This window comes from Megalops cyprinoides, chromosome 18, assembly GCF_013368585.1.
Source record: "Megalops cyprinoides isolate fMegCyp1 chromosome 18, fMegCyp1.pri, whole genome shotgun sequence".
Classification (NCBI taxonomy): Eukaryota; Metazoa; Chordata; class Actinopteri; order Elopiformes; family Megalopidae; genus Megalops; species Megalops cyprinoides.
The window spans coordinates 10,615,533-10,641,851 of record NC_050600.1 but is presented as its reverse complement, the minus strand read 5'-3'; the positions used below and the strand labels follow the sequence as shown (position 1 = coordinate 10,641,851).

The 26,319-nt window shown below is 42.5% G+C and overlaps 2 protein-coding genes across 3 annotated transcripts in view; one reads left to right on the top strand and one right to left on the bottom strand.

The window, feature by feature from the left end:
- Window positions 1-810: 810 nt before the first annotated feature.
- On the top strand, window positions 811-2,149 carry LOC118793421 (fatty acid-binding protein, intestinal-like). Its single transcript, XM_036551596.1, has 4 exons — window positions 811-877; window positions 1,219-1,391; window positions 1,543-1,650; window positions 1,957-2,149. Exons 1-4 carry the CDS (start codon window positions 811-813, stop codon window positions 2,005-2,007), a joined length of 399 nt encoding a protein of 132 aa, XP_036407489.1. The 3' UTR covers window positions 2,008-2,149.
- A 1,755-nt stretch (window positions 2,150-3,904) lies between these two features.
- The window catches only part of LOC118793149 (inactive ubiquitin carboxyl-terminal hydrolase 53-like), a 46,875-nt gene continuing 24,460 nt past the window's right edge, over window positions 3,905-26,319 (bottom strand). For both annotated transcript variants that reach the window (XM_036551175.1, XM_036551176.1), the window contains exons 10-18: window positions 25,611-25,779; window positions 23,576-23,737; window positions 22,650-22,793; window positions 19,278-19,974; window positions 17,782-17,849; window positions 7,053-7,122; window positions 6,036-6,790; window positions 5,585-5,686; window positions 3,905-5,311 (exon numbers count right to left, since the gene is read on the bottom strand). In XM_036551175.1, coding sequence (XP_036407068.1) covers window positions 5,610-5,686; window positions 6,036-6,790; window positions 7,053-7,122; window positions 17,782-17,849; window positions 19,278-19,974; window positions 22,650-22,793; window positions 23,576-23,737; window positions 25,611-25,779 — 2,142 coding nt within the window. In that variant the 3' untranslated portion in view covers window positions 3,905-5,311; window positions 5,585-5,609. The remainder of the gene's footprint in view (window positions 5,312-5,584; window positions 5,687-6,035; window positions 6,791-7,052; window positions 7,123-17,781; window positions 17,850-19,277; window positions 19,975-22,649; window positions 22,794-23,575; window positions 23,738-25,610; window positions 25,780-26,319) is intronic.

Genomic DNA, 26,319 nt, shown 5'->3' with positions numbered 1-26,319 from the left:
GCAACGTATCAATGAAATAAAGTATTATGAGTTGTTTTGTCATGATTTATATTGCTACACCAAAGCATATGTTATCATGTGACCATCTGTTATCATAAGTCTGCTCTTATCACAAGTTCTCATATCATTGTCATCAGGACAAAAATTGTAAATGTATCCTCGACAAATGAATCGCTCATGTACGAAGTATATGTATTCTCTATCAATGAGTAAATGAACACAACCTTTCTTAGGTTGTGGTTCCTATTTAGTCAGGGTTATGAATAAATATGCAGGGCACTGAATTAATCTTAAATTACTTCATGTGACTTCATCAGATGAAAGGAATGTCTTTCATACCTTTTGGTGTGTTGAGGTATTCCTGTAGGAAACTCCCTGTCCCGTATAGGTATGGCAGTATGCCTCCAACCCATCCCAATAATGCCACTCTGAGTAGGCCAGTAATATAACCATCTGTGTAAGGTATAGCTCTGTTTTTCATTAATGGTGGAGACTGTTAACGAAATGCTGTTGTGGTTTACAGCTACAGATCAGATCACTGAATGATCAGAATTCAATCTTGTGCCTCAGCACACATCACTTCACCCTGTGTATTGTAAAGCAATATTGGCATGTCGTCAGTGGGAGTTGTTCTTTTTCATTTATCTTTGCAGCCTTGAAAAGCAATTCTATTTTACATGAGCTTTAAACGGCCACATCAGCACACAGATAATCAAGGGAGATAAGAGAGTGCGTTAATGCCAGCTGCCGTTTAAAAGGCTCCAGCTCAGTCAGGACTCCCTCAGTGGAACAACCCACCAACCGGCAACCATGACGTTCAACGGAACCTGGAAAGTCGACCGCAACGAAAACTACGACAAGTTCATGGAGCAGATGGGTGAGTCCTTTGGAAGAGTTTGAAAGAACAGGACAAAATGGCGGTGCGCTGGGGTGCTCCTATCAAGTTGCTTCCCCTGACTGCCGCCACGGTTTACTGTGGAGACCTGTGGAGGGCAATGCAGCACTGTGCAGCTGACACAGCCATAGCCATTTAATAAATGGGCAAACACAGGCTTACTCTGAAATGAAGCATCATTTGATGCATTGAATGGAATGCACAAAAGCAAAAAAGTGGTGCTTTGCAGGAATTATCTGATTGCTTTTCCTCCTGGCCTGGTTTGGCAGTGGATCCCGCTGTATGAGACCGGCTCTGAAATTACTTTTTGCGGTTGTCAACAGGCATCAATGTCATGAAGAGGAAGCTGGCTGAACATGACAACCTGAAAATCACCATTCAGCAAACAGGAGACAAGTTTCTGGTGAAGGAATCTAGCACCTTCCGAACAAAAGACAATGAGTTCACACTGGGAATGCAATTTGATTATGCCCTGGCAGATGGAACTGAAGTCTCTGTGAGTATGCCATCTTTAAATGACTATACTTTATTCCAGACAGATGCTTTAAATGATGGACGTATCATGTTTAGACCAGCTGTTTGAACAGTATAAATACCTCAACCGGGGTACATTTCCCTTCAATCACGATTTTACTGTGCCTCTGTAGGGTACTTGGGTCTTGGAAGGAGATGTGCTCAAAGGGAAATTCACTAGGAAAGACAATGGAAAGGAACTCATCACCACCAGGACAATAGCTGGGGATGAACTCGTACAGGTGAGAACCACTATTCTGACTGGCTGACAAGCAGTGACAAAAAATGAGTGTGTAATGGAATAGTCTTATATAGTGGAAGAAGCGAGGCAAAGGGGGACAGTAGCTTCTTCAAAATGGCTTCTGCAGCTGGAGCTCCTTATGCCACACTTGCATCCTAGGATCAGTCTCAGAGGATGCAATTCAACCAGATGCTTATGAGTGCTTCAAGTCCATACTTACACATTTAAAAAAAAAGAGGTGTGACATTACTAGGTACTGCAAAGGACCATAGAGGGTCTAAACTGGTCGTTTCTGTTCTTTTTGCAGAGCTACAGCTATGACGGAGTGGATGCCAAGAGAATTTTCAAGAGGGCTTAGCAGGGTTCTCCCCAAGATTCAGTCACCTACAGCCACAGCTCAGTGTTGCTCCAGGACGTGAATGTGAACAGCGTTTCAGACCCAGTCATAATTTCCTGTGCACACAAACTAGGTTTGATTCATTATAAGACATTCATTTTTATACACCCCTGCATGAAGATGTTCCATGTACACATTCCATTGAAAATGGGTTGTTTGCACTCAATGATTCAATCGGTTAACTTAAAAAAATAAATAAATAAATAAAGACATTTTTAACTCTCAAAGCCTTTTTTCAAATTTAATTGTTCCATTAAATTCAAATATTCGGTTACGTCAGAAACAAACCGATGCTAATATAGATACTGGCATGGTCATGTTATCACACACTCACTTCCACTGCTTGACCAACTGAATTTTCTTAAATACACATAGAGATGTGGCAGTTACTGCATTTTCAAATGAAATCGTTTTGATAAAGGGAAGCCAAAACTTCCTGTTGAGATAAGAGTGTGTATCACTCTCATAACTAATGTGACTTGCTTTCATAAGCCCTGCTTGCAGATCACATTTCGAATACTGAGAAAGAAACAACAGCAAAATATTTAACAGTCCATGGTGTGATGCATGGGAGAACACAACAGTGGTATTTTGAACAACACCAGCAATATTTGTAGTAATTTGAAGAGTTGTATGAAATGTGTTAAAGTCTGTCAAGTCTCCTTGCTGCTGGTAGATGTGATGTTGGATTGACATCTAAGAGGCTTTCACAATGATCAGCTGTACAACACTGTGCCATAACAGTGTTCTCCACAATGGGAGTTAATGCATAAAAAACTAGCTAAACCACCCAGGGAAAAGGACTTGTTACAATAAACACACATCCTGCAGAGTCTTTAATTCTCTCACCACCATCACAGTATACAACATGAAAATCAGTGTATTTCATAGCTTTGGTCACACTGTCTCCTAAAGAGATTGCATATACATGGTCCTCTTGTGGTATCAGACGTTAATTTTCACTAGCCTCCTTGGCAGTAAATAGGCACTTATTAAAAAAAAATGATGAATTGCAGCTCCACTTACAATAATCACTGAGGCTAATTCAAAATACTGGTGGAACTAATGCTTTTATCACTTAGCTTGTTCAAAATGCTAATGCGCTTCATTCACATGGATTAAAAACACTTCCATTTTTAGCACAGTTTGCTGAAAGCGGTTCCACCAGCCTGTGCAGCATTTGTTAGATATTTCAGGATATTGCAGGAACACAACTGCAACTTTTTACTATTTACCAGAGATGTAGTATGAACAGGTACCAACTTTTTTTCTTGGTATGTGTATAGTTGTTTTGTATCTGGCCAAAGACTTTTAGTTATTTTGTCTGAAACTTTGTCCATTTTCATAGACATAAAAGAAATGAAAATGGTTTCTGAACTGGGCCTGCCCAAAAACTCCCAGCATTACATTATTGTCAGTTAGCAGACACTCTTATCTAGAGCAACTTAAACAGCTGGATATTTACTAAGGCAATTGTGGGTTAAGTACCTTGGCCACAGGTACAAAGGCAGTACCCCAGCTATGACTCAAACCAGCAGCCTTTTGGTTATAAGCCCTGCTCCTTACCTGCTACACTACACTGCCCTCCCTTCCAGCATTGGTATGGGTCAACAACCTTGCACACACTACACTAAGCTCTCAATCATGCAATATAATGTCTGATTGGATGTCTGAATATGCCTTTTAATAGAGACAAATAAAATATTCATGGTTAAATAAAATCAATGTTTATTGAACAATTCTTAATTAATTAAAAAAAGAACTTCGATGTTACAAAAGCATCTCCAAAAATTACATACTGTACAAATCATGACTCTCTTCTAAGTCATGCTATACATAGAAAAATAGAAAGGCACTGCATCTGCTGATCAATATATAAAACTTCTTATTAAGAACAAGATCTTGCTAAAAATATTCCAGATAAATTTTACGCAATGTGCTGATAACCTCAGGTGACAAAAGCTGTTAGTCTGCAGAAAAAGCAGGCAAACAATTCATTTTCCCTCCGATTTAAGACATTGAAGCTGTCCCTGGCTCTCTACACATACTGGCACCAAAACAAAGTATATAAGGTTTGTATTTTACATAGAAAACATACGAGAAGTCAAGGAAATCTGTGCAAGTATGTGAGCAAAATAAGTAAACTATGCATCCAGCTTGGTGGGTGATAGAATCAACATGTAACATATTTCCTGTTTGGAAGGATCTGCATACGGTGTAAGCAGGTGAGTGGGAACCTGAACTTTTTTTTTTTTTTTTTTTTTTTTTTTTTACAAAAAGAAACACACAAAACAAAAAAAAATGTGACCAAGAACAAGAGTTGCTGTTTCATGCAGAATTCAAAAGGCAGCTGGGAATAGGAGATACACAAGAAAGGTAACATAAATTAACACGTAAATTCTCTTCTCTCTGTCTCAGGCTGTTCAAGAGAGCTGGTAGGATCTCATTACACTTATTTAATAGTACGTATTTAAAAGATCTCGATTCTTTACTTTCATAACCTAAACACAAACACTCTCATGTCACCCAGCCTTACAGCAGTTAGCCTTTGTCATCAAGCTCCTTCCAAGGCACAGTCAGCCCTTCCACTACTTCATTTTGATGTCTTTCAGAGAAAAGAATATCACAGAAAACACTAGGCTTTGACTGCACCAGAATTCAATATATGATGATCAAGGTTACCATGGTGAAAAGGGTCAATAGTGATTTTCATCTCTTTCATCTCTTTTGTGAAAGGCAGAAGAATATCACGTTTGGTACACAAAAAGACACATCAGAGTGTCCCCTGACTATTGTCGTACTGAATTAGTAGAGTAAAGTAGCAGAAGAGCATACCGTCCAAATACAGGAACACAAATACACCTTGAACTGTTCTTAAGTAGGTAAAATTGGTGTTAATGGACTCACATTTGTATTTTTACAGAAAGTCAGCTCGTTCCTTTATCACAACATGGTTAAAATGAAAAGACATATTCTAGAGTAATCCAAGCCCATGATTGTTAATTTACTAAAACAGAATAAGACACAAACAACAATAGTTAAAATTATCTTGTATATGGATCGTCCCATTTTTGGCCGTTGTGCAAATGTACAAAGATATAGACTGCCATCTAGTGGTCCATATTAAAAATGCAAAGATGCAGGTAGCATATGATGCTGCCTTGAGGGTTTTTAGCACTGACATCAGTTAGCTTGTGGGATCAATCAGCTTCAAGTGTGGATCCGATTTGGCATCCAGGTTGACGTCTGATTTTCCATCTCCCATCTGAAAGAAAAGTGACTTTTTTATACTAAGCTGAACTTCACATTTTTAAAGATTTGTTAAAACCTACTGGGACAGAGATTCAAATATATTTGCTGGGCAAACTTTACCATAATGTGTATAGCTCACCATTATGAGATGTTTCATCTAGTACATTTCTTATGGAGAGTAAAATACTAACACCAAGAAGGTGGAATAAAAATCATCATGAAAAAATGCAAATATATTTCAAAATTCACTGGCTACCCATTTCTGTTTATCAGTCACATAACATACCCCATTCTATGGACGGGAAGTCCATTCACAGAAAGCCATGTTCATCCAACATTTTGGGAGCCACCGGACGCCATTTTGCAATAGGTTTACTGGTCGAATGACCTACAATAGAAGGAACAGGTCAATATAACCAACAACAGAACCAAATTTTATTTTATGGAAGTTTTGGCTAGGAAGGTGAAAGGAAGGTCAAATGAAAACTCCCTTTCAGTGATAGCCTGAGGTTATGGGGAGGGGAGGGGCAGAGGTTGTGAAAAGGTTGTGAAATGATTAAAGGGCCAGATTAAGAATTTGGCAGGGACATCAGGGAGCCCCCTATTTATGACTAACTGTGGGTCAACACCTCATTTTTATGTCTTCTTTGAAAGAAGGTACCTCAAACAGGACAAAAAAGGGGCAATTTAATTAAGATACCATGTCTGGACAAACCAAAAAACAAAACAACTGGTACCTGTCTCAGCCCTGTTTTTGGGGATTTCTGAGGAAAGGACCTCCCCAGAACCCGGGTGGCTGGTGTCCCCGAGTTCGCTCTCCCCAGAGGAGGTCTGCTCGCCCCCTCTGGAATCGGCAGAGGAGTACAGATGCGGTCGCTGGTGGTGGTACTTGAGCCTGTAGGTGTCTGTCATGCAGTTATCTACAGAGAAGTAGGTGGTTGGCATGACTCTGCCGCCCGCCGCTGTGGTCACTACGCTGGATCTGGAGTTAGGAAACCTCTCCTCGCTCTCGCTGGCGGACAGGTCGTTCCTCTCCTGGTCGGAGGAGCCCGATTTGGAGCTGGTGTCCGAGGAGGGCTTCTGCTCCCCGAAGAGCGCAGACCTCTTTTGCAGGACTGTTGGTGAGAGGCCAGGGAGGGGCGTGGCAGCTTTGGGTGGCGGCCGGGGGTTGTGGGCGGCGTGCGCAGCTGGTCTTTGTGCATATCTTTTGGGAGGTAGTGGTGGTGCCAGGTTCTGGTACACAGGCTGTGACGGTTCGCGGGCAGTCCTACTGCTGCTGTTGCTGTCCTCCAGCTCAGAGAAGGGGCTGGCCAGATCGTCAGAGCTGTTCCACTCAGAGCTGCTGGTCTTATTCAGGTACTGCAAGGCCAGGCCGCCATTGCGGTGACCCCTCTCATTCACCTCCTGGTGCTTCACCTCCAGCAACATGGGGTTCCCATCGACACCATCCATCCCTTCTAAACTCCCAGGGGTGTATTTGAAAGCCTTTCTTCTGTCAAGAGAACCACACATAGGTTATCACAATAAATCACACCAAATACAAATTCTCATTCCTTGTTCTGCACTGTTCCATACAGCCTTAGACAGTGTTTCCTTACTGTATATCATTTACCCATAAACTCAGGTGTGACTTAAATTAGTTACACGTAATGGAGCTAATTGGTAATCTATCAACATTATAGAGTATCAACAATATATGCAGCCAAACATTCCAGCAAAAGTACTGTGATGCGGATTGTTTTGTTAAGTGTTACCTTTGTAAACTTGGACTAGATTTGAGGGGGTGGGCATCGTGACCATCTTGAGATTTCACTTGTGGCGGGACTAGAAGAGAAACAGACACATTAGTTTCCACCCCTCACCTTCTTATGGCTGTTTAGGTCAGCAGTATTATGCTACTTCTCTTTAAAGTGGAAAACAAACAAGTTAATTGGCCAACTGATTTTATTAACTTTTTAGTTTCCCTGACTATGTAAAGTGCATAATTACACAAGTTCAATTAGGTAATTATGTGCTGCAGAGGAATGAAGACCAGAAACAACAGTCTCCTGGGGGATAAGATCTAGATGGGACAAGTACAATACCAAAAGAGATTAGAGTCAACCTACAATATAGAAAAACATCCCTTCACTGACCCCAACGGTTTAGTAAATGTACTTTACTATTGCTTCTAGTACAATGTACTCTAACAAGAATCACTTAATCAACCACACACAGTGAGAAAAAAACAATGGACAGAGTCATTGCTACACTAACTAAATATTCCACTTCTAACAATCAAGCAATCAGCTTACACAATTCATTTCAGGCTCACTCACAACATCTAATATGATTCTCAATGGAGTGCAGTGGTGCATTATGACTGAAAATAATGAGCGATTTGGAAACTGAACACAGACAATCCCATTTCTCATGCTAATCACTATAGCACCTGGCACAAAATGTTTTAATAAAAAACATGTACAATTTAGCTGAGTGTCTGAATGCCAAATGACCTGGCACAAAAAAGACACTTCCAACCAATGGAAACTGAGTTATAATTGAGTTGAGTTATAAAACAGTCATCTTAAGATCAACCAAAGATATGAGTGTTTGTGTGTGTGTGTGTGTGTGTGTGTGTGTGTGTGTGTGTGTGTGTGTGTGTGTGTGTGTGTGTGTGTGTGTGTGTCAGGGGGTTGTTTCAAGAGAAATAGAATATTATTAAGTATTAAATTACAAAATGACCTCACAAACTTCAAATCCCAGCATTTAAAATAATCAACGTAACTAAAAACACAGCCTGGAAATCTTCAGTGGAAACAAGCACTGAGCGCACACTTTCCCCGATTCTCATGAACAGTCTACAATAACAACACATCCTTGTGAGGCTCCAGCACAGACATGTTATCTAACCAAGGTCACTGCCAGTGTCTCGCCCAGCAGTTGTGAAGATGTATCAAAGCAGAAACCGAGTCTGGCAGAGAGCCCTGGGGCCAGCGCCTGTCTAATCTGGTCCGGGCCTGTGCCCTCACAGCTCAGCAGGCCCTCAGCAGGGGCCGAGGCCTGCCCAGCGCCGTGTGGCCGTCAGGGCCCAAATCTCCCTCTTAGGCTTTCGGCGCTTCAGATGTGAATGCAGACAGTGGGCCTCTAAATATGCACAAATTCACCCTTCTTCTGACTAAGTAAGAAGAGAGACATTTTTCCCCAGATATGTCTGGGGGCAAGCCACCCTAGGCCACACTCTCAACAGTGGGTAGCAGGCTAGGCAAAAACACCAATCCCTGCAGCCCTAAGAGCACTACAGAGAGAAATGGGAAGGGAATGTACCCTGAGACAGAACTGTTAAGCTGCTGCGGCCCAAACAGGGAGGAGAAAAAGTAAGTTCCAGGAATAAGCAGCAGGACACACCACTGCTGTTGTTTGTGTCTGTGCTTCCATGGATATGGCCACTTCTAGGAACACTTAAGTTTCTATCTGGCAAAGTCTAGCATGTTGTGAAAGCCATGCCAGAACACCAGAACAGTGTGGTACCAAACTTTGTAAGGCCAAGCTGCAGCTATCACCTAAATCAGCCCTAGAGCACTGAAAATCTCACAGCCGGATATATCTCTAGACTATCGAACCAGGACATTCTAGTCTAAAGGCCACTCTTAGAGCAAAGAAGAAAAACAGGAATGGAACATACTGAAAGTTGAATGACCTGAACTCTAAAGTTACTCTAACAATTAGGGTTTGCAGCTTAATATAAACATGTGACATACATACTTCTACTTGCTACTTCATGTGAAATCTGTTCCATATTTTTGTATCAAATCAAATGCACTATCCTTTTGAAGTTAAAGGAGAACATTGTAATTAATGATAGAAATTAAAAAAGGTAAACATATGCATAGTTTAATGAGCGAAGGGCTTAAATGTCAATTGTGCTGCGCTTTTAGCTAACAGAGGTCATAGAAAAGGCCATCATCACTCCCATGCACAGAGCACTTCTCTGAGCAACATATATATCCATGTTATCCTGCTTTCACCCCCGCCATATAAGAGTAATGTGAAAGGACAGGAAAGTGCAGTTTATGTGTTCACAGGTGACAAAGCTGTTCTCGCAAGTTTGAATTGGAATGGTGAAGTCATAACTTGTTCTTTGTATAACACAGTTGTGGTGACAAGTGTCAAAGCCAATGCAGTCAGCCCGGGAGAGTGCGTGGATTGTCAGGTCTGAAGCTCATTCCACTACCATCTTTAGCACAAACACATCTGCTGGCTTGGCAACCATGGAAACAACACCAGTAAACAGACAATCCTGTGTGAAATAAGACTATTTAAGGAGAAGGCCTGAGTTCTGCATTGCCAATACTTGGTTTTAGGTAGTGGCTTTCCAGTATTATTTCTGTGAGGGACAAATCTGTTCTAGATCTTAACAAAAAACATTTAAACCAATTAAATTAGCCCACAATTGAATACAAGTTTATGTAACCATGATTCAAAGAAGAGTAACTGCTAATGCTAAAAAGACAAATAGGTAGAATGAAACTTTAAATATGAAGTCTTATTAGGTCTAAACCATGACCAAGAATACCCATGTCCCAGCCCCAGCTGGAACTAATGTTATCTTATCTCATCTCAGCCACTCATCAGCTGAACAAGGAACCAGTGTAAATGGGCAGAAAACAAGGGAAAAAAAGTAACATAAGTGTCTTAAAGCTGTGTTGCTGCAGTACTAACAGAAGCATTGTTAACAAGTTATTGTCTGAAGTAATGCATTTCCTTCACAGATTCCTACCAGCACAGCTGTACCACATGTCTCTTTCAAGCAGAGCTGTGTCAGTGTGAGAGAATGGCTGTCTCTGTTTAAAAGATGTGATGGCTAGCAGCTGATGCACTGGTGCATTAGCCCCTCACTAGTAGGAATGTCCATTTCGACTGAGCTGATACGCAGGTATTCTATGACTCCCTTTATCAAACGTTCACATAATTGAACCCCACTTCCGCTGACAAGCACTGTATGAAACTGCAGTTATTTTTGTATGACTGACGACTCACTTCCAAGAGATCTGGTTTCACTCACACTTTTGGCCAGGAAACTTAATAACATCAATGAAATACCTGTTATTTCATTTTTAGGTCCTCTGTCACAAATATTAGCAACGAAGAACAAAATCTCTTTTTCTTCATTTGGTAATTAACAGCCATTGAAGTTCTGATTTAAAAAAAGGACTATTTGAGCTCATAGCCACATATATAACAAATACTTTTGTGTGTATCAGCTGCCTTGAACCTGATCTGACCGACCCTACCGGTCTTCAATAAAACTGGTTTCTTTCCACACCTGAGACTTATGCAAGAGATTACATGGCTAATGTTTCAGATCTGCCCTGGTCCCTGTTTACCTCTACTCATACCTCATATAATGCCTTGAACCTACTTTGTTCATGTAAATGTTCATGTCTAATAATGACTTTTGCTTGATGACATTGTTTTATTTGTAGTTTGAAACACATAATTGAATTTCCATTCATATATAAATATTTTTTCATCATGTTTTTTTAATTTTTAAACATTAAAACGTGATATTACAGTTCATGCTTTTTATTCAAGATCTTGTTTGAATTTGCATGTATTGTAATTATTTCATGTATGGTGAGTCAATAACAGCATGTGCGTAAACTTCCTCTTACTTTTTACAGCGGACTTTGCGCTGTACATGAAATTGGGTTATCTTGAAAGCAATAATACATACTGCACTAGAAATCTGCTTTCAGAAACCATATCTAAAGGAGTAATTTTACAGCACTAGTCAGGTGACAGATGTGGAAATGAGCAAAACTATCACATGACTAACTCTATGTGATAGTCAATGAGACTGTACTACCAATTGTGCTTCCAATGCTTTTCAAGTCTAACGCCTCTCTCTGCAGGCGCACACTCATCTGAATATGGTGCAATATTTGAGCCAGTCTGTCTATATCAGATTCAGAGATGTTTTGCTTCATGCAGTCTGCCTTGAAAACAATGCGTGCATGAGCCATGGGCTGCAGTGCTTCCCCGAGGGCTTCGCTTCTGCACGGTCCCTGCACTCTGCAGTCATGACACTGCAGTGCTAGGCGGCTGCCACGCTAGGCAGCAGCAACACATTCAGTTCTCCCTCCCGAGCCACAAACAACTAAATCCCTTGTGCTGCTTCATAATCACCACAGGATTCTCTTTTTTTTTATTTAAGTGGCTGTTTAGGTTTTTGTGTTAAATTTAGAACTGACAGGGACAACATTTGTATGTCTGCATGCGACAGTGACAAAAGAAAAAAAACAAAAAAAAAAACTTTTACTGTGTAACCCCCCACCCCCACCCCAACCGTAATCCCTATTGCTGAGCCACCATGTAGGCGGTTTCCAGCACAGGGCCCACGGGACAGCAGCTCTTTAGTGATAGCAACCACACTTTGCTTAAAAAAAAGACATCACATACCAGTTCAATCAAATCAACTGGTTTCAACTCATTTACCATAAAAAACATCAATGCTGTTGGTCAATGTTGTTGATTTTTGAAGTCTGTTGGACTGTACATTGTATTTCATGTGGGTCTGTTGTTGTTACATAGATCAGCTGCACCAAATCACATGTTGCCTTTGCATTGACAAATCAGTGCAAGCTTTCTAACAGAATCCATTATTCACCATTGACTGAACCACACTGGAAACTGAAGCATTACTAATGGTGATGACTTGAATGTCAAGTCCTAAAGTTCAGTGTTCAAAGCAGTGCCCACTGTAACGCCTCATATCAAGCTGAGCACTGTAACACCAGGGTACTGAAGATGACCTTTGACTCAGACAATTGAGAAGCACCAGACTCAGAGCGGGGGCATATTTATCACTGTGGCCCTGCTGGAAGCTCAGGCGTCTGGAAAGGGTTAAGCAGGCCTTGCCTCTGCATGCCCGGGGCTCTCGGATATGAGGTCAGGCCTCTGTAGGCAATAAATCCCAGGGCGGCACACTGATACGGGGAACAGGGCGGAGCACAGGGGTGAGATCACACTGGAGCACTGCTGACAGAGACACACCTGTTCGCTGGGCTGTTCAGCCAGCGACAGGCAAATCAGAGAGAGGCAGGGGAAAAAAAATCTCCCCAATGGCGAGGTATGCTCTTTGCCGGTGTCAGATTTCCACGGCAACCTGCTGACCAAACATTCTGTATCACACAAGGATGCCAAGCTCCTTCAGGAGCAAAGGCTGAAAGCTACCAGAAAGTCATCGATGAAGCCTGATATTTTCTTCTCTTTGGACGTCTGAAAGGTCAATGGCTTTCCGCTGAGTTATTATTTGCGGAACACCATCTCCGCATTGTCAAGAAATTACATCCAACCGACTCTCAATGTCTTTCAGCTCGGTGAATGCCTGCATGGAAATAAGGGGTGTAACCTCTTCTCGAAATGAAATGAAACTTTCATTTCTTGCCAGGTGTAATTTTCTCTGCTGTACTGTATTAGCATATTATTGTCTGTAGACAAGCAGCAATTTTATTTTATGTGCATCAATCATATTTATATGCATAAAAACTGCAGTGCAGTTTTGAGAGGTTGAAAAACTGCTGAAACGGTGCCACTTCGAGCATAGCCCATGTGTCACTACGTCCGATCTCTGTATTTGGCATTGCAAAATCAGAAATATTCATGATTACATTTTCATGCTAGATGTGAGAATCTGAAATCTGTCAAAATATATTTTATAAGGTTTACAAATCACTTTTTTCCCCAGCTTGTGATGGATGTATTTGAAATGTGTGTGTGTGTGTGTGTCTTTTATCTGGTCTGGCTAATAAGGACAAATAACTAACACAAAACTGCTTCTTTTCACAGAGGTACAATTCACTTTTCTCAAAAGTAATTAATTAGCTTGCCAAAAGTTAAGAGAAAAAAGTTTCAGAGAACCGTTGTCAGTTTTGGTGTATTTAAAATTGGCCAAATACGTGTCATGTATTACCATGCCATTGACATGAAATATGCAAATTGTTGTAATTCCCTCCATTGCTTTCCAACTGGTAATGACTTTTAAGGCTGCACTTACACCACTTATGACTGAAACGTTATTCCCAGAGGACGAAGATGAAGATGGCCTTAAGTTAGAACATTAACACCACAGTGTTTAAGGCAGAGTACCACATCTGATCCTTCCACAGTGTTGTTAACACATCATAAAATCATCACAAAATCATCATAAATTTCCTCCTAAGCTAATGCTAAGGCACAACAGGCTAGGTAAGATTGGAAAAAAATGTAAAGGATACAAATGTACATTGGGAGTATATTGCTTTCAATAAATTACTGTGGACAAAAAAAAATAATGTGGTCAGCAGGAGCAGTATGGTGGACCTGGCACAGGCAGAGAGACAGCCTTGCGCAGTTTGTCCGTGTGGACATGCGGAGGCAGCAGAGGTTTGTGCGCAAGGGGCCAGGCCACACACGCCACGACACTGTCCTCCACTTTATAAATAGAAGTGTTATTTTCTCTTCCCAGCTGACCCAGAGGTCCATGCATGGCTAAAAAGCTGCAAGGGTTGATCGGGAAATTTGGCTCCTAGTCCGTGCGCCCCCCCCCCCCTCCCCCCCCCCCCCCCCCCCCCCCCCCCCCCCCCCCCCCCCCCCCCCCCCTTATGGTCCAGGCTGGCATTCCTTTTGGGAGGAACCATGGAGGGCTACATATCGTTAGCGCAGGGAACAGGGTGCTAACGCGCTTGTGAACAATTAAAAGCCCTCAGCATGGCTCAGGTCTCACAACAAGAGCCAATCAAAGTAAATCAAGCGGGCAGCACTAGATTTATAACCTGTGGAAGGCCAGCCAGGGCGTCTGGTCTTTGCTCAGTTCTCAGAGGCAGCACTGAAAACGATGACCTTTAAAACAGTCTTGTGAATCATGTCATGCACCTTGTAAGCATCAATTCAAGCAGGCCGTGGTCAGACAGTTCCAGAAACAAGGCGACATAACTGTCTGTTGGGCTGAGAGAGAGGCAAATCATTCCACGAAAGGTCAAGAGGTAACATAAATCCCAGCTCATTCTCAGCAAAGGAGCTGCACTTATGATCAGACAATGCTATTTTAAGACTAACAACCAGTCTAGACAAAAGGAGGCAAAGTCTTCATAAACTACTTTTTACAACGTTTCTATTCTGAATCCTGTGCATGTTAACACTCCCTGTTAAGTAAGGTAGTGGAAAGCACTTTGATTTTTTTTTTATTATTGTTCTGTTATTCTCCTAACCTTTAAAAAGGAATTCAGCTCTTAATGGACACCAAAATCAGTACAGCCCTGACAGGCCATAGCAAAATACTGAGAACTCCTGCCAAAGTGACTTTAAACAAATTGGTTGCAGCTTGTCAATAAAATTTGTAGATGGAGTATATGGACCAAGAGGGACATTCCAGGGTCAAAAATAACTGCTTAGGCAAAGAAATTAACACTATTCTTAAATTCAACATGAAGCAAAAGCACAGCACACACATATTTCACAACTAACCCTGGCTAGGAAAATAAGCACACAGTTCACACACAGACTGGCATATCCATTAGAGTAATGAAGAATTTAAAAAATTCATAAGTGGTACACACTCTCAAGTTGAACCATATGCCTCTTTGAGACCGTGATACAAAACATTACTGTTTTGTGAAACTGCTAAATGACATAAATCCATTTCGCATAATTGCAGAGCTTAAATCAGTCTCCCTGAAATAAATGATGAATCAGCATTACAGTGAAGTGACAGTTTTATACCTCTGATGGTGAATTAAGTCAGTTTAGCCAAGTTTAGTCTGTGAAGGGCAGAAAAAATACTTTTAAAGAACTGCTAACTGCTAGCAACCAACTAGTTAAAGGTGCAGTGCAGCATTAAAAAGCAGTGAGCTTTTTGTAAGTTATCGTTCTATCAAGGGGTGGGTATATCAGCCAACGTTCTCCCTCACAGCGGAGACTCATTTGGGCGTCTATGAGTTGCTTAGATGATGTCAGAAAGGTGTGCTTAACTCTTGGTGTCTGCTTCCTGGTGCACTTGTAGTGTGAACAATAGTTGCCCTTGGTGTGCATGACTCTGCCTTGTACTCCTGCGTAAGAGCAGGGGTTGTTATGGTGAGACAAGCCTGACATACAGTTGCCAATTACAAAAAACAAGCTGGTTAAAAATGGGGAAAAACAACAAAATTATATGTACTACGTACGTATGAATATATGGGAATTAGAGAAGAAGGAGAGGGAGGGGGAGAGCCATTCTTCAACTAATAGTAAAAAATGAACCATTTCTCCTGGATTGACTGCCAGCCATACATATATATACTCTCTCTCTCTCTCTCTCTCTCACTCTCTCACTCTCTCACTCTCTCACTCTCTCATTCTCTCATTCTCTCACTCTCTCACTCTCTCACTCTCTCACTCTCTCACTCTCTCACTCTCTCACTCTCTCACTCTCTCACTCACTCACTCACTCACTCACTCACTCACTCTCTCATACAACTTGATGCGCAATGCCACCTCCTGACAACCGAGCCATTTCATTTTCCGACTGGCTGGGCACAGCTGGGAGCCACAGACAGTTTATCCCTTTTACGAGGACTCCTTGCGTGTGGTTTTGTTTCTGGGAATTTGTGATGGTTTTTTAGATAGGAGATGCAGATTACACTGCATGGGCTGTGAGGTATTGTTTTTGTGAGGATGGTTGACCAGACAGTTCAATCATATGATCAGTCAGTTGAGGCACGGGAAGGGTGCATTGACATTTACCCCTCCACTCCTTTCATGTAATCTCCCTCTATCCGCTCCAGTGATAAAAATACACATTACGGCTAGCTTTCTACATGGGTAGTAATCAGCTTTTACATCTCTGAAAAGTCCATTATCTTCACTCTTTACTCTTCATTTTATCAAACAGCAAAACCAATGGAAGTTAATTAGGGGAGTCTGACAGAAATTACACGACAGTTATATTGCAGACAACTTGCAACTTGATTTCTGTTTTCAGTTTTTCTGCCATTCACTTGTTGATGCTTTGTTTGTGCCTAAACCTTACATGGAAAAAGTGTTCACAAAACATTCACAAAAAGTTGCATCAGGTTTTCTTTAATAGCTAATGAGTCAACTTACTAAGTAACAACATATCATTCTGAGATATTATCAGGAAATTATGGTTATTTATGACTAATAGAGTACAACATGAAACTGCTTCCTGTGATAGGACCTCTCTTATTGAAAGCAACACCTCATTGCACTTAACACAATACAGGCCAGGAAATGTGCTGCCCTTCCACAAGGAAACTTGGACTCATGCAGGCACATTATTCTGCTGTGTATAACCCACATTTCGATGATGTAAGTCATGGAAAACATGTTTCCGAACTGAGGAAGAGCTTAACCCAGCTCTGCTTATTCAGGGTGAGCAACCTGCTGTGGGATATACAGTGTGCCAATATATAGAGCTTTACTGGTAAAAGCATGTACTGTATGTTCAGGGCATACAGCTCATACCTGAAGAACAGATCTACAAATCACAACATCACATTTAAAAATAAAATAACATTTTTTTTTAAAATCAACAATTAAAATTCTTGAGAGCAGCATCTTACACTGATTGTTGACCAAAGCAGCATAACTTTGTGCTTTTCATCCGGGTGTACAGAGCCAGTCTAAACACTGCCAGCAAGGGCTAGACATTGGGCAGTCTTTACTGTTCTGTATCTATCAGATTTCAAATCAAAGACACAAAATCCAATACCTGAGGGAAGCGCCAGCTGTTACTGTACCTTGCTCAAAGACATATGCCTTTCTGATTTTTACAAGTTGTCAGACATTTTTTAAAATAAACTCTTCTTTATCACCTTATTGGCTTTACCAAGCATTGGCATTTGTGCAGGCATTGTGCAAACTGAAATGTTTTAAACATTTTCAACTCCCCACCTGAGCTCTGCTCCATGGCTGTACTCTATTCAGCTTGGCTCTGTGCCCCCCCCTCCCCGACCCCACCCCCAAAACAGGTAATCCTGAGTTGTATTGTGCCATTGCGAGCATGTACACTGTACAGCTGCTTTGGCAGTGATTAGTTGTAACAATGTTTTACCACTAGAGGGCAAATAGGCCAGCCATTGAACAGTGCCTGTTCTGTCCCCCCCCACACACACCCCAACACCCACTCTTCATTGGAAACTCTTCATTTCTTTTCTGAAATAAATATCTCATTTTATTTTATTACTGTTCACTCTGAATTCAAATTCAAAACAAAATGACAGCTACAAAATCTTGTGAATTAACCAACAGTAATGATTCAGACACCTGAGGGGTAAAGGCACAGACTGACTGCATTGACAGACGAAGGCATCACACTGAAATCCTTCCATCTGCCAATGGCTGAAGGTCCAGCTTCCTTGGATCACTGTTATTCCCTCCTTCACCAATGTTTGATAATGTAGTATCAGAGGATAACTGGCTTTTTTTCCAGAGAATGTCACAGGACCAGGAGACCCTGTCACTTACCATAGGAAACTGGTGAGTGCGAGAGGTCTGTCTTCGAGTCATCGATTCTGTTGTGATGGAGCTGGTGCCTAGAATACAAAATTTTCAGTTCAGTGAAGCGAAACATGAAAATGGCGTTAATGAGCACTTCGGCAGGGCCTCCCGCTCAGCTTTGTCTCAGCATGCACAGTGCTCCGTTCCCATCCTTTTAAGGGATTAAGTTTAATCTAAACCCTGGCAAGAGCAGGAAAAAAGGTACCCCTCATCTGCACAGCGGACAATCTGCTGCAATGTTATCTGATACTTATCCACAAACACACGTATATGATGCACGGTATATATTCCTGCTTTGAGCTCCTTTTTTCAGTATTGAGTGAATGCAGTGGCATCTGGAGAATCAATATAGGTGTGAGATTGTGGAGGACCAAGCAGAGTGGAGGCCGCGACATTGGACCATCTGTTCTCCTCTGATAATAGGCCCTGATTTCAGGCATCTGCATGTGAACACATGCTTCATTCACTCTCTTTTCACCCACATCTGCAGTAGCATATTCAGGCCTTTACAGCCAGGAACAAACACGGAGGTTTATTTCTGCTTTGTTTGTGAGGTTTCTTACTGGGTTTTTGGTATTGACTGTTTTTTCTAACACACACATACTTGACCATATGAGGGACTGTCCTCAACTTTAACTCAATACAATCTACAAGCCTTTTTACCAAGCTCTTTTCACACTGAACAACACAAAATCGGTAATGTATAGGTCAGTATAGTAACACTAAATTATTAAATTAATGTCTTTGGACACATACATGATACAAATTGCAGTACGGTTGGTAAATGGTAAATGTTGTTTCACAAAACTGCCAAATGCCAGACAGCAGTGGTGTTCCTGTTTGTACATATCAGTTTATTAGTTTCTCTCCAAGGCAGGAAGTACACAATTCCCCTGATTAGTGACGCTAGCGTGCAGAAAAGGCTTGTTTTTTTCCTGGGGGGAAACGAGTAGCCAATCACGGTTGTGTTTTTCATGCGAGACCAATAAATGACTGGTGTCCCCTACTGGGAGCTGTGCATAAGGCTCTGTTTCCTCACAAGACCTGCACTGTACCACCACACTGACAATCTGCTGCTCAGGGCAAAACACTTGAGCAGTTCCATTCTGTATAAAGAACTATCTTCTATTCTTAGAACACATTCCTGATGCAAGAGCTGTCTGAGTGACTCAAACCTTGATGCTGGTTTGATACAATATGTACAACTATTACACATACGTAATTTAGAGACAGCCAGGAGGTTAAGGTGTAACAGAATGACCGAATGTTTATGACCATTACAATGACTGTGTTTAAACCATGGATGACCATGTATAAAATCTGACATAGTACTATTAGGATTATACTGTATTTTCTGTGGCATCAGTGCATGCTTTAAACCTATAAACCCCCAAAAGTTTGGGGAATAAGCCTTGCCTCTTTAAATAGCCTGCTTTAAGCTCATTTAAAACATCAGCTTTTACCTTGACGGCTGTACTTCTGGTATGGGTCTCAACTCTTTGGCAGCGAAGTTCTCCACTACAGGAGAGTCGAGATTGGTGGAGCCGTTGCTGAGCCTGTCGCTGCTTTCGTACCCGGATTCTGTGCGCTGGATCTTCCAGTTGTCACTGTGGACCATGAGGCTGGCCCCGCCCTTAGTCCTGTCTTTGTCCGCATTACCCCTGCCGTCAGACTCTAACGAGCTGCGGCTCCCAGTCTCCTGCTTCTGCTCGTCTTCATAGATGGTCATCAGGCTTTTCTGCTTGCGCTCGTCCCTGGCCCAGGGGTGCTCGCGTTCAAAGGGTGCCCTCTCCTGGTTGGGAGGCCTGCGGCGGGGGCTGTGCGGCTGGTGATCCAGCCCGCTCAGCACGCTGTCCACGTTCAGCGTCTCCCGCATGGGCTTCCAGGGCTTGCTCCTGCCACGGCTCCTCTCCCGCGAGTCCTGGCTGCTGTCTGTGTCGTAGCCGTTGGAGTGCTCGAACCTTCGACCGTGGGCGCTCGGCAGCACCTGCACTCTGGAGGGTGGTCGCTGCTCCTGGGACACCCTGTTCTGGTGGGGGACCCTCTCAGTCTGGGACGGCCCTTTCCCTTGACTGCTGTACAACCTTTGCTCCGTGTACTGCTTGAAGCCGTTCTCTGGGGGCGAGGCTGATCGAGAGTACATCTTCTCTGGAAACGTATCTACAGGAAGGTCAGACAAAGCCCTGTTAATAGAACTACAGGTGCTTCTGCAGTTTGTATACCCTTGCAGAATAACCTCTAGCAGTATGAAAGCACAAGTATCTGCATGTTATGTCCATTCTAATATTTTTCATCTGCTAAAAGGAGACTCACAATCCTTACATCTCACAAAAATGCGCTCACATTGTTTGATCATGAATGGTAAACAGTCCTCAAGGACTTCTACAGCCATCTGGGGAAAATATCAAATACTGCTCCCTTCAAACTATCCAACAAAACTTTATCATGCTGCTTTTCAATAGGAGGAAAAATGCCAAATAAAGTAAAACATTTAATATCAGAATTGAGATCAGATTGGGTTGGATCCCACAAAGCAGATCATTGTACGAATGGGTGTGTCTAAACAATGCACATTGTCTGGTGCATTTTTGAACAGAACAGTCTTTAGCTTAAAAAATGCAAAGCATTTAACAGTTTGCCTGTTTCTGGAATGAATACAGAAAAATCAATGTAGCTGTCATTCACCCAAACTGCTACACTGGTATTAAAACAAGTTTACAATCCTCCATTGCTCGTGACTGGAGGGCCTCCAGACGTTGCAGCTGTAGTGCGGGTCCGGCCCTCTCACGCGATCTGATATATCTACCAATACAAGCCCACCCTCATCACTAATAGCCTTCAGTGATGGACAAAGAGGACTTGCTCTTAATGTGCAAGGTAATGTTGATACGGGCATTGTGTTCTGGCTGACATTACATCTGTCCCACAGCACTGATGCAAAGCGCTGCTGGTACACGCAAGCAGTGCCAGGTCAAGTGCACCTGGCACGCGGTTTCCCTAACTCGCATCCTGCAAGAGAGTGCCAGGCACCCCAGGGCACAATCTAACAGTTATCACCAGGACATCTCTCAGAGGAAGATATTTGTTTCTGTGCAGAGTATGAACTCACTCCACTCTCTCTCACTCACTCACTCACTCACTCACTCACTCACTCACTCACTCACTCACTCACTCACTCCACACTCACTCACTCCACACTCACTCCACACTCACTCCACACTCACTCCACACTCACTCTCTCTCACACTCTCTCACACTCTCTCACTCTCTCTCACTCTCTCTCACTCTCTCTCACTCATGCACTCACTCACTCACTCACTATCTCTCTCTCTCTCTCTCTCTCTCTCTTTCTCTCTCTCTCTCTCTCTCTCTCTCTCTCTCTCTCGTGTGCCATGACAGTTCTAATAATATTACTGGCGAAGGGCTGCATTCCCTGTGGGATACCGCTGCTGTCCACTGCTCCTCCTGACCCCTCGCTGTGCTCCTGTGGCCATTCACGGAGCTCTCAAGGACACCATGAATCCCGCTGGGCGTTTTCCTCACCGTCCACAGCAAACAGCACTGACAGATGCCATAAAATAAGCCCTCCGTTTTCATTTACCATCTTCTGGAACCAAATAAAACAAAGGGGATCCTTGTCTGCGTAGCTAGCCACCTGCCTGCAAAGTATGCCAGCTATTCCACACTTCAACGTCAGAGCGAAACGAAAAAGCAAAGAAAAAAAGAGGGGAGGAATGTGAGGGGCGGAGACTCCCCGTACTGCACCCACTGTCTCTGTCTGTATGCAGCGTTACTCTGTAGTAAGTGACGTGTGACAGAGCAAAAACAGAGCATGTCACTTTTTTGGTTATAATGTCCCTTTCATACTCTTGTACCTCTCATTGTTGTACACATGGCCCTGCAACCATCCTAGGCACTTCTTCTCTCTTTATTTCCCCTTCCTGATATGAATTGCACTTGGCTAGCCATTTGGCAGCTAGCAGCCTATGTCGTTTTAAAGACAACCCGCTGATCCAAAATGCCCATGCAAATGGTCTTTATCACATGACGTGTCATGTGATCCCTTTAGCAAAGTGTACGGCAGCCCTATGACACGAGAGACAGCGCGAGAATGAGTGTGTTACAAAAGTTGCATGCCTAGGGAGGGATTAAATCAAAACTTTGACACGCTCCTTAATTGCAAATGGCAAATCTGCTGGTAATGCTGACGTTCTAATTCATGAGACAGCTCTTAGTTGAGAGCTACGGGATCCCATCAGTGGCATTGGTTCTGCAATGTGCTTTTAGCAGGAGGGCTCGCTGACGTAATCTGGGCTTGGATTTACATTCCTGACACAGACTCCAGCGCCGCCGAGAGTACCGATCACTTGTTTGCTGTGTGTGAGACTGATCCTTTTCTGCATTTAGATTACTAGAATTTAATCAACCTAATACCAGAGGTTACCATGTAATAAAAAGGAAAAAAAAACTGTTACTGAATTGCTTCTGTGCAGCACCTGACATCATCTAGGTGCCTGGTGACTGTGGCAGCTTTCACAAGCCTCTGGCGTGACTACAGAGAGAGAGCTGGGCTGAGTGCTGCATAACACACCAGCACAATGGCATTCACTCACGTCACCAGTAATCCGCTCTTTTACACCATTTCTCCAAATCTTATCTTACATAAGTAAGTACCCACTGCATACTGTGCTAGATCTTTGCTTTGTTTTGCTGCTCCAGGACCAGGAGGAGCGGTTCACAGTGAGCGGTTACTGAGGTAGCGAGAGGCATAAATCAGAATGATCCTTTGCAGACAGAGGCTTTAGTAGTGGAGTTACCAGGGGCCTTTGCTGTACCTCTGTGCCGTAAGGTGTCTTGTTTTCGCTGCCCTCTGTCCGACTCCTTTTTGGACAGGTGCATTCGTACCTCCCCCGCCCTCTGCGCGCACTCCCTGGAGATCTCCCGGAATCTGCCCTTTGGGTCGCTGGGGATGATTTTCACTGTAGGACAGCACAGACAGCAGTTTCAGTACGACCTGGCAAGTTGCAGGCTTGGATGACTCTCCCCCGAGCCCTGCACATGGAGAGACTGTGCAGAGGGCCAATATGTGTGTGTGTGTATACAATAAATGGAAAATTTATTCTGGATTATTCTGGATTGACTGCCAGCCACACACACACACACACACACACACACACACACACACACTCCTGTTTACTTCATGAATCTTTCAGAGGCAACAGGTAACAGTGCATAGCAGTAATATGACTCTGATCTCATTGGCAACCATCCTCTTCCATCTTCCTGCTTAATGTGGGTCAGTTTGCCACAGCGGGTTACCTGCAGCTGTCCATGAATTTCAGTCCTTCTTCACAAAAATCACATTTTCCCATCTGTTTATAAGGTATTCCACATACTGTGACTGCATAATAAAATATATTTATTTGAAAATTATTTTTTCACACATTAATATTTTTTTTTTATCTGTAAATTAGCTATGGTAATCTAGTCAAAATGGAAATCTTAAACAGATGGATGAAATGTGAGGATAAACGCAATAACAGCTAGTCCCCAAAAAGCTAGTTTTATTGTTCAAAAAAAAAGCCCTAAGCCAGTGGTAATATTTTCTCATGTGTGGAAGGAAGTAAATATATCAAACAGTTCACCTGCTAGCTCTTGCCAAAGGAGTAAGAAGGGAGGCATTAGATTTTACAATAATGATGGAATGCAAAGTAATAATGAAGGGCTCCAGTGAAAGCCTCCCCATCTCCCCCGGTGGTACCTGGCCCCCGTCCACCGCTGGTCTGCCCGTTCCCCCTGCTGAAGGCCGAGCTGGAAGGCGCCTGCTGCGTCTGCTTGAAGCTGCTTTGGCTGGACAGCAGCGCAGACACATTCTCCCTGGTCAGCTCCAGCTTCTTGGTGCCAGGAGCCGGAACTTCATGCACTGGGTCAAATTAGCAGCACAGAAAAAAGACGGGGGAAAAAAGGACAAGAAGGGAAGGCGTGAGATGTAAAATGGACGGCTGCTTTCCCTGGCCGAGCTGTAGGTACAAGCTGCGACATATCATTGACATCTATTTCGATACCAGTAATCAGACTACAAATGATAATTATGCTGGCGCTGCTAACAGCAGGGTGGTACCTGCAGTGTATTGTGTGAGGTACAGCCCGCCATGCTAATCCCTTTGAATATGGTCAGTTCTTTTCAAGCTGACACACAACAGACTTACATCTGAATTAATATGGCTCCCTATCCCCTACAGATTCACTGTTTAATTGTTGTGCTTTTCCTCTGAAAATGGCAGCTCTCCCAGCAGGACAGAGCCCCATGGCTGTGATGTGGAGAGCTGCCAGTCTGCAGAGTTTAGGGAAGATCATTAAAAGAGATAAAAGCAAAAATAAATCAAGCGCTCTAATCGACAGGACAAATGCTTATCTCTTGTCATCAACAACTTCTTGCCTTGCCAAAGGTAGTTAAGACTCGTGAGTGGGTTTCACAAGCTAGACTGCGAAGTATGCACAAAATATAAAAAGCTCTTTGTTTCAGAGAGAAACTCTTTCTCATTTTTAGGTTTAGATTTTGATTCATTGACTATTCTGCAATACGGCAGGCTCCTAAAGGTAAAGTGATGCAAAAATTTGAGTGAATTTTCTATTTCAATTTCAAATCGAGCATACTAATGCAAAGCAGTCCATGTTTGAGACAGACAGTGCTTAGGAGAAAGGAGGCTACACAAAAGCAGTACCAGGCCTAACACGTTTGTGACAGGCTTCAGGAGCTGCGTGCAACGGGAGAGAACGTGGGCAAGCAAAACTCACACTCACTCAAAAAAGACTCTGTCTTGCACCAAAAAGTAACATTTGTTTTCTATTTTGCTAACCTTCTATTTGGAAGAGGAAAAGAAGTCCCATAAAAGCCAGACCTCACAGCAAACCACAGCACTCCATGGCATGGTGGAATAGTTTGCTCTGGGTGCATTTGAGGACAGCTGGAGAGCTTAAACATCAATGAAATTTTGGCACCGTGCTGTAACACACATTACTTCCAAATGATTACTATTGGTCTTATTAGCTAAACTTTTATGGACCCCGTGGCTGTCAGGCTGAAGTAGTAACACTTTATATAAAGACCCCCCTTGTTAAGGATAGGTACAGACTGAATTATGAACCATTTGTGATTCTGATGAATTACGTAAGAAGAAAATACCCCCTCTAACAACAGTTCAGCTCGTTGGTAGAGGATAAACAACAAAATAAATGATTCACAAATGTGTGTGCAGGGTCAAATGTGACAGGTAAACCTGCTGAAAGCAAACAGAATATCTGTTGGCCTCTCAAGCAGAAATGAGGAAATGTTGAGGCATTAAGATCAACACATAAGTGTTGAGTTACTTGTTAGTGCATCAATTCTGTATACTGTGTATAATGCTAACCTCAGTACAAGACAGTTTATAGCAGTTTCCAACAGCACACACTGAATTATTTCAATACTCTTTCCAGAATTTGTAGTATTTCTGGAAGGGTTCTCCAGTCTTTCTTCAGGTCATGGAAATATAAAATTGTGAACTTATGGAATTCATGGAGCGAACAAAGGCATCTTTCAATGGGGCAAAATGACAAGGTCACATGTTTCAGTGCCTTGAGGACCAAGTGGGATATTAAAAATACCCATGTCTCCTTTCAAAATAGATATATATATCTATTTTGAATAGGAATATATCTATTTATATATAAACATGAAAGGCACAAGGGGACCTAATGAGCCTAGTTTCATCACTCAGATATTCCTCCTACTTTAGCTGAAAGGTATCTCTCACCTGCAAACTCTCCATTGACTGGCGACTTGTAGTGGGGGCACATGGTAGTCTGTCTGGGGGCGTCTTCAGTGGAGACGGCCCCTCCGTCAGGGTTTGAGTAAAAAAGGAGGAGTGGCTGGAAATGGCCCCGGATGCATTTATAGACCACGTCTTTCCATTTAGATCCAATCTACAAGTAGAAGGGAAAAAAAAAAAAAATATATATATATATATATAAAATCACATATCCATATATGCCAATAAATATATAGTGTAAAGCATTCAATACACATTGGCACAGTAGTATTAAGAGTTCTGGTAGAAAGAAAGTGGAAATGGAACCTTATAGAAGGCATGACTTAGCAATGCCTTAAAATAAGCGTCAGTTTTAACTTTTGAAAAGTAAACTTTTTCCAAGGGAAAAGCTAGAACAATCTCCAATATGCAAAACGACATCCTAAGTGGGTCACATTCAGAGCATTACAAAACACATCACCTCCCTTGACTTGAATTATAAATTTATTATTAGAAATACAAGCATATTTCACCACAGTGGCTGGGCGTGTGTGTGTCTTGAAATGCCACAAAGGGTGACTTGAGGCAAACAGATGTTGGTGAACTCCTTAATTAACGCAATGGGAATAAAATAAGAACTAGTGAAGCAGTCGTGGCTCCTGGAGCATCTCACATGGCTCCTCTGCACCATACCCTACATGCACCAAGCTGCCCG

Excerpts from the sequence above, each read along its gene's own strand:
- LOC118793421 (XM_036551596.1), top strand. The coding sequence starts at position 811 with ATGACGTTCAACGGAACCTGGAAAGTCGACCGCAACGAAAACTACGAC. Across the intron at positions 878-1,218 it reads CAAGTTCATGGAGCAGATGG|GCATCAATGTCATGAAGAGG; the intron begins GTGAGTCCTTTG and ends GGTTGTCAACAG. Across the intron at positions 1,392-1,542 it reads CAGATGGAACTGAAGTCTCT|GGTACTTGGGTCTTGGAAGG; the intron begins GTGAGTATGCCA and ends GTGCCTCTGTAG.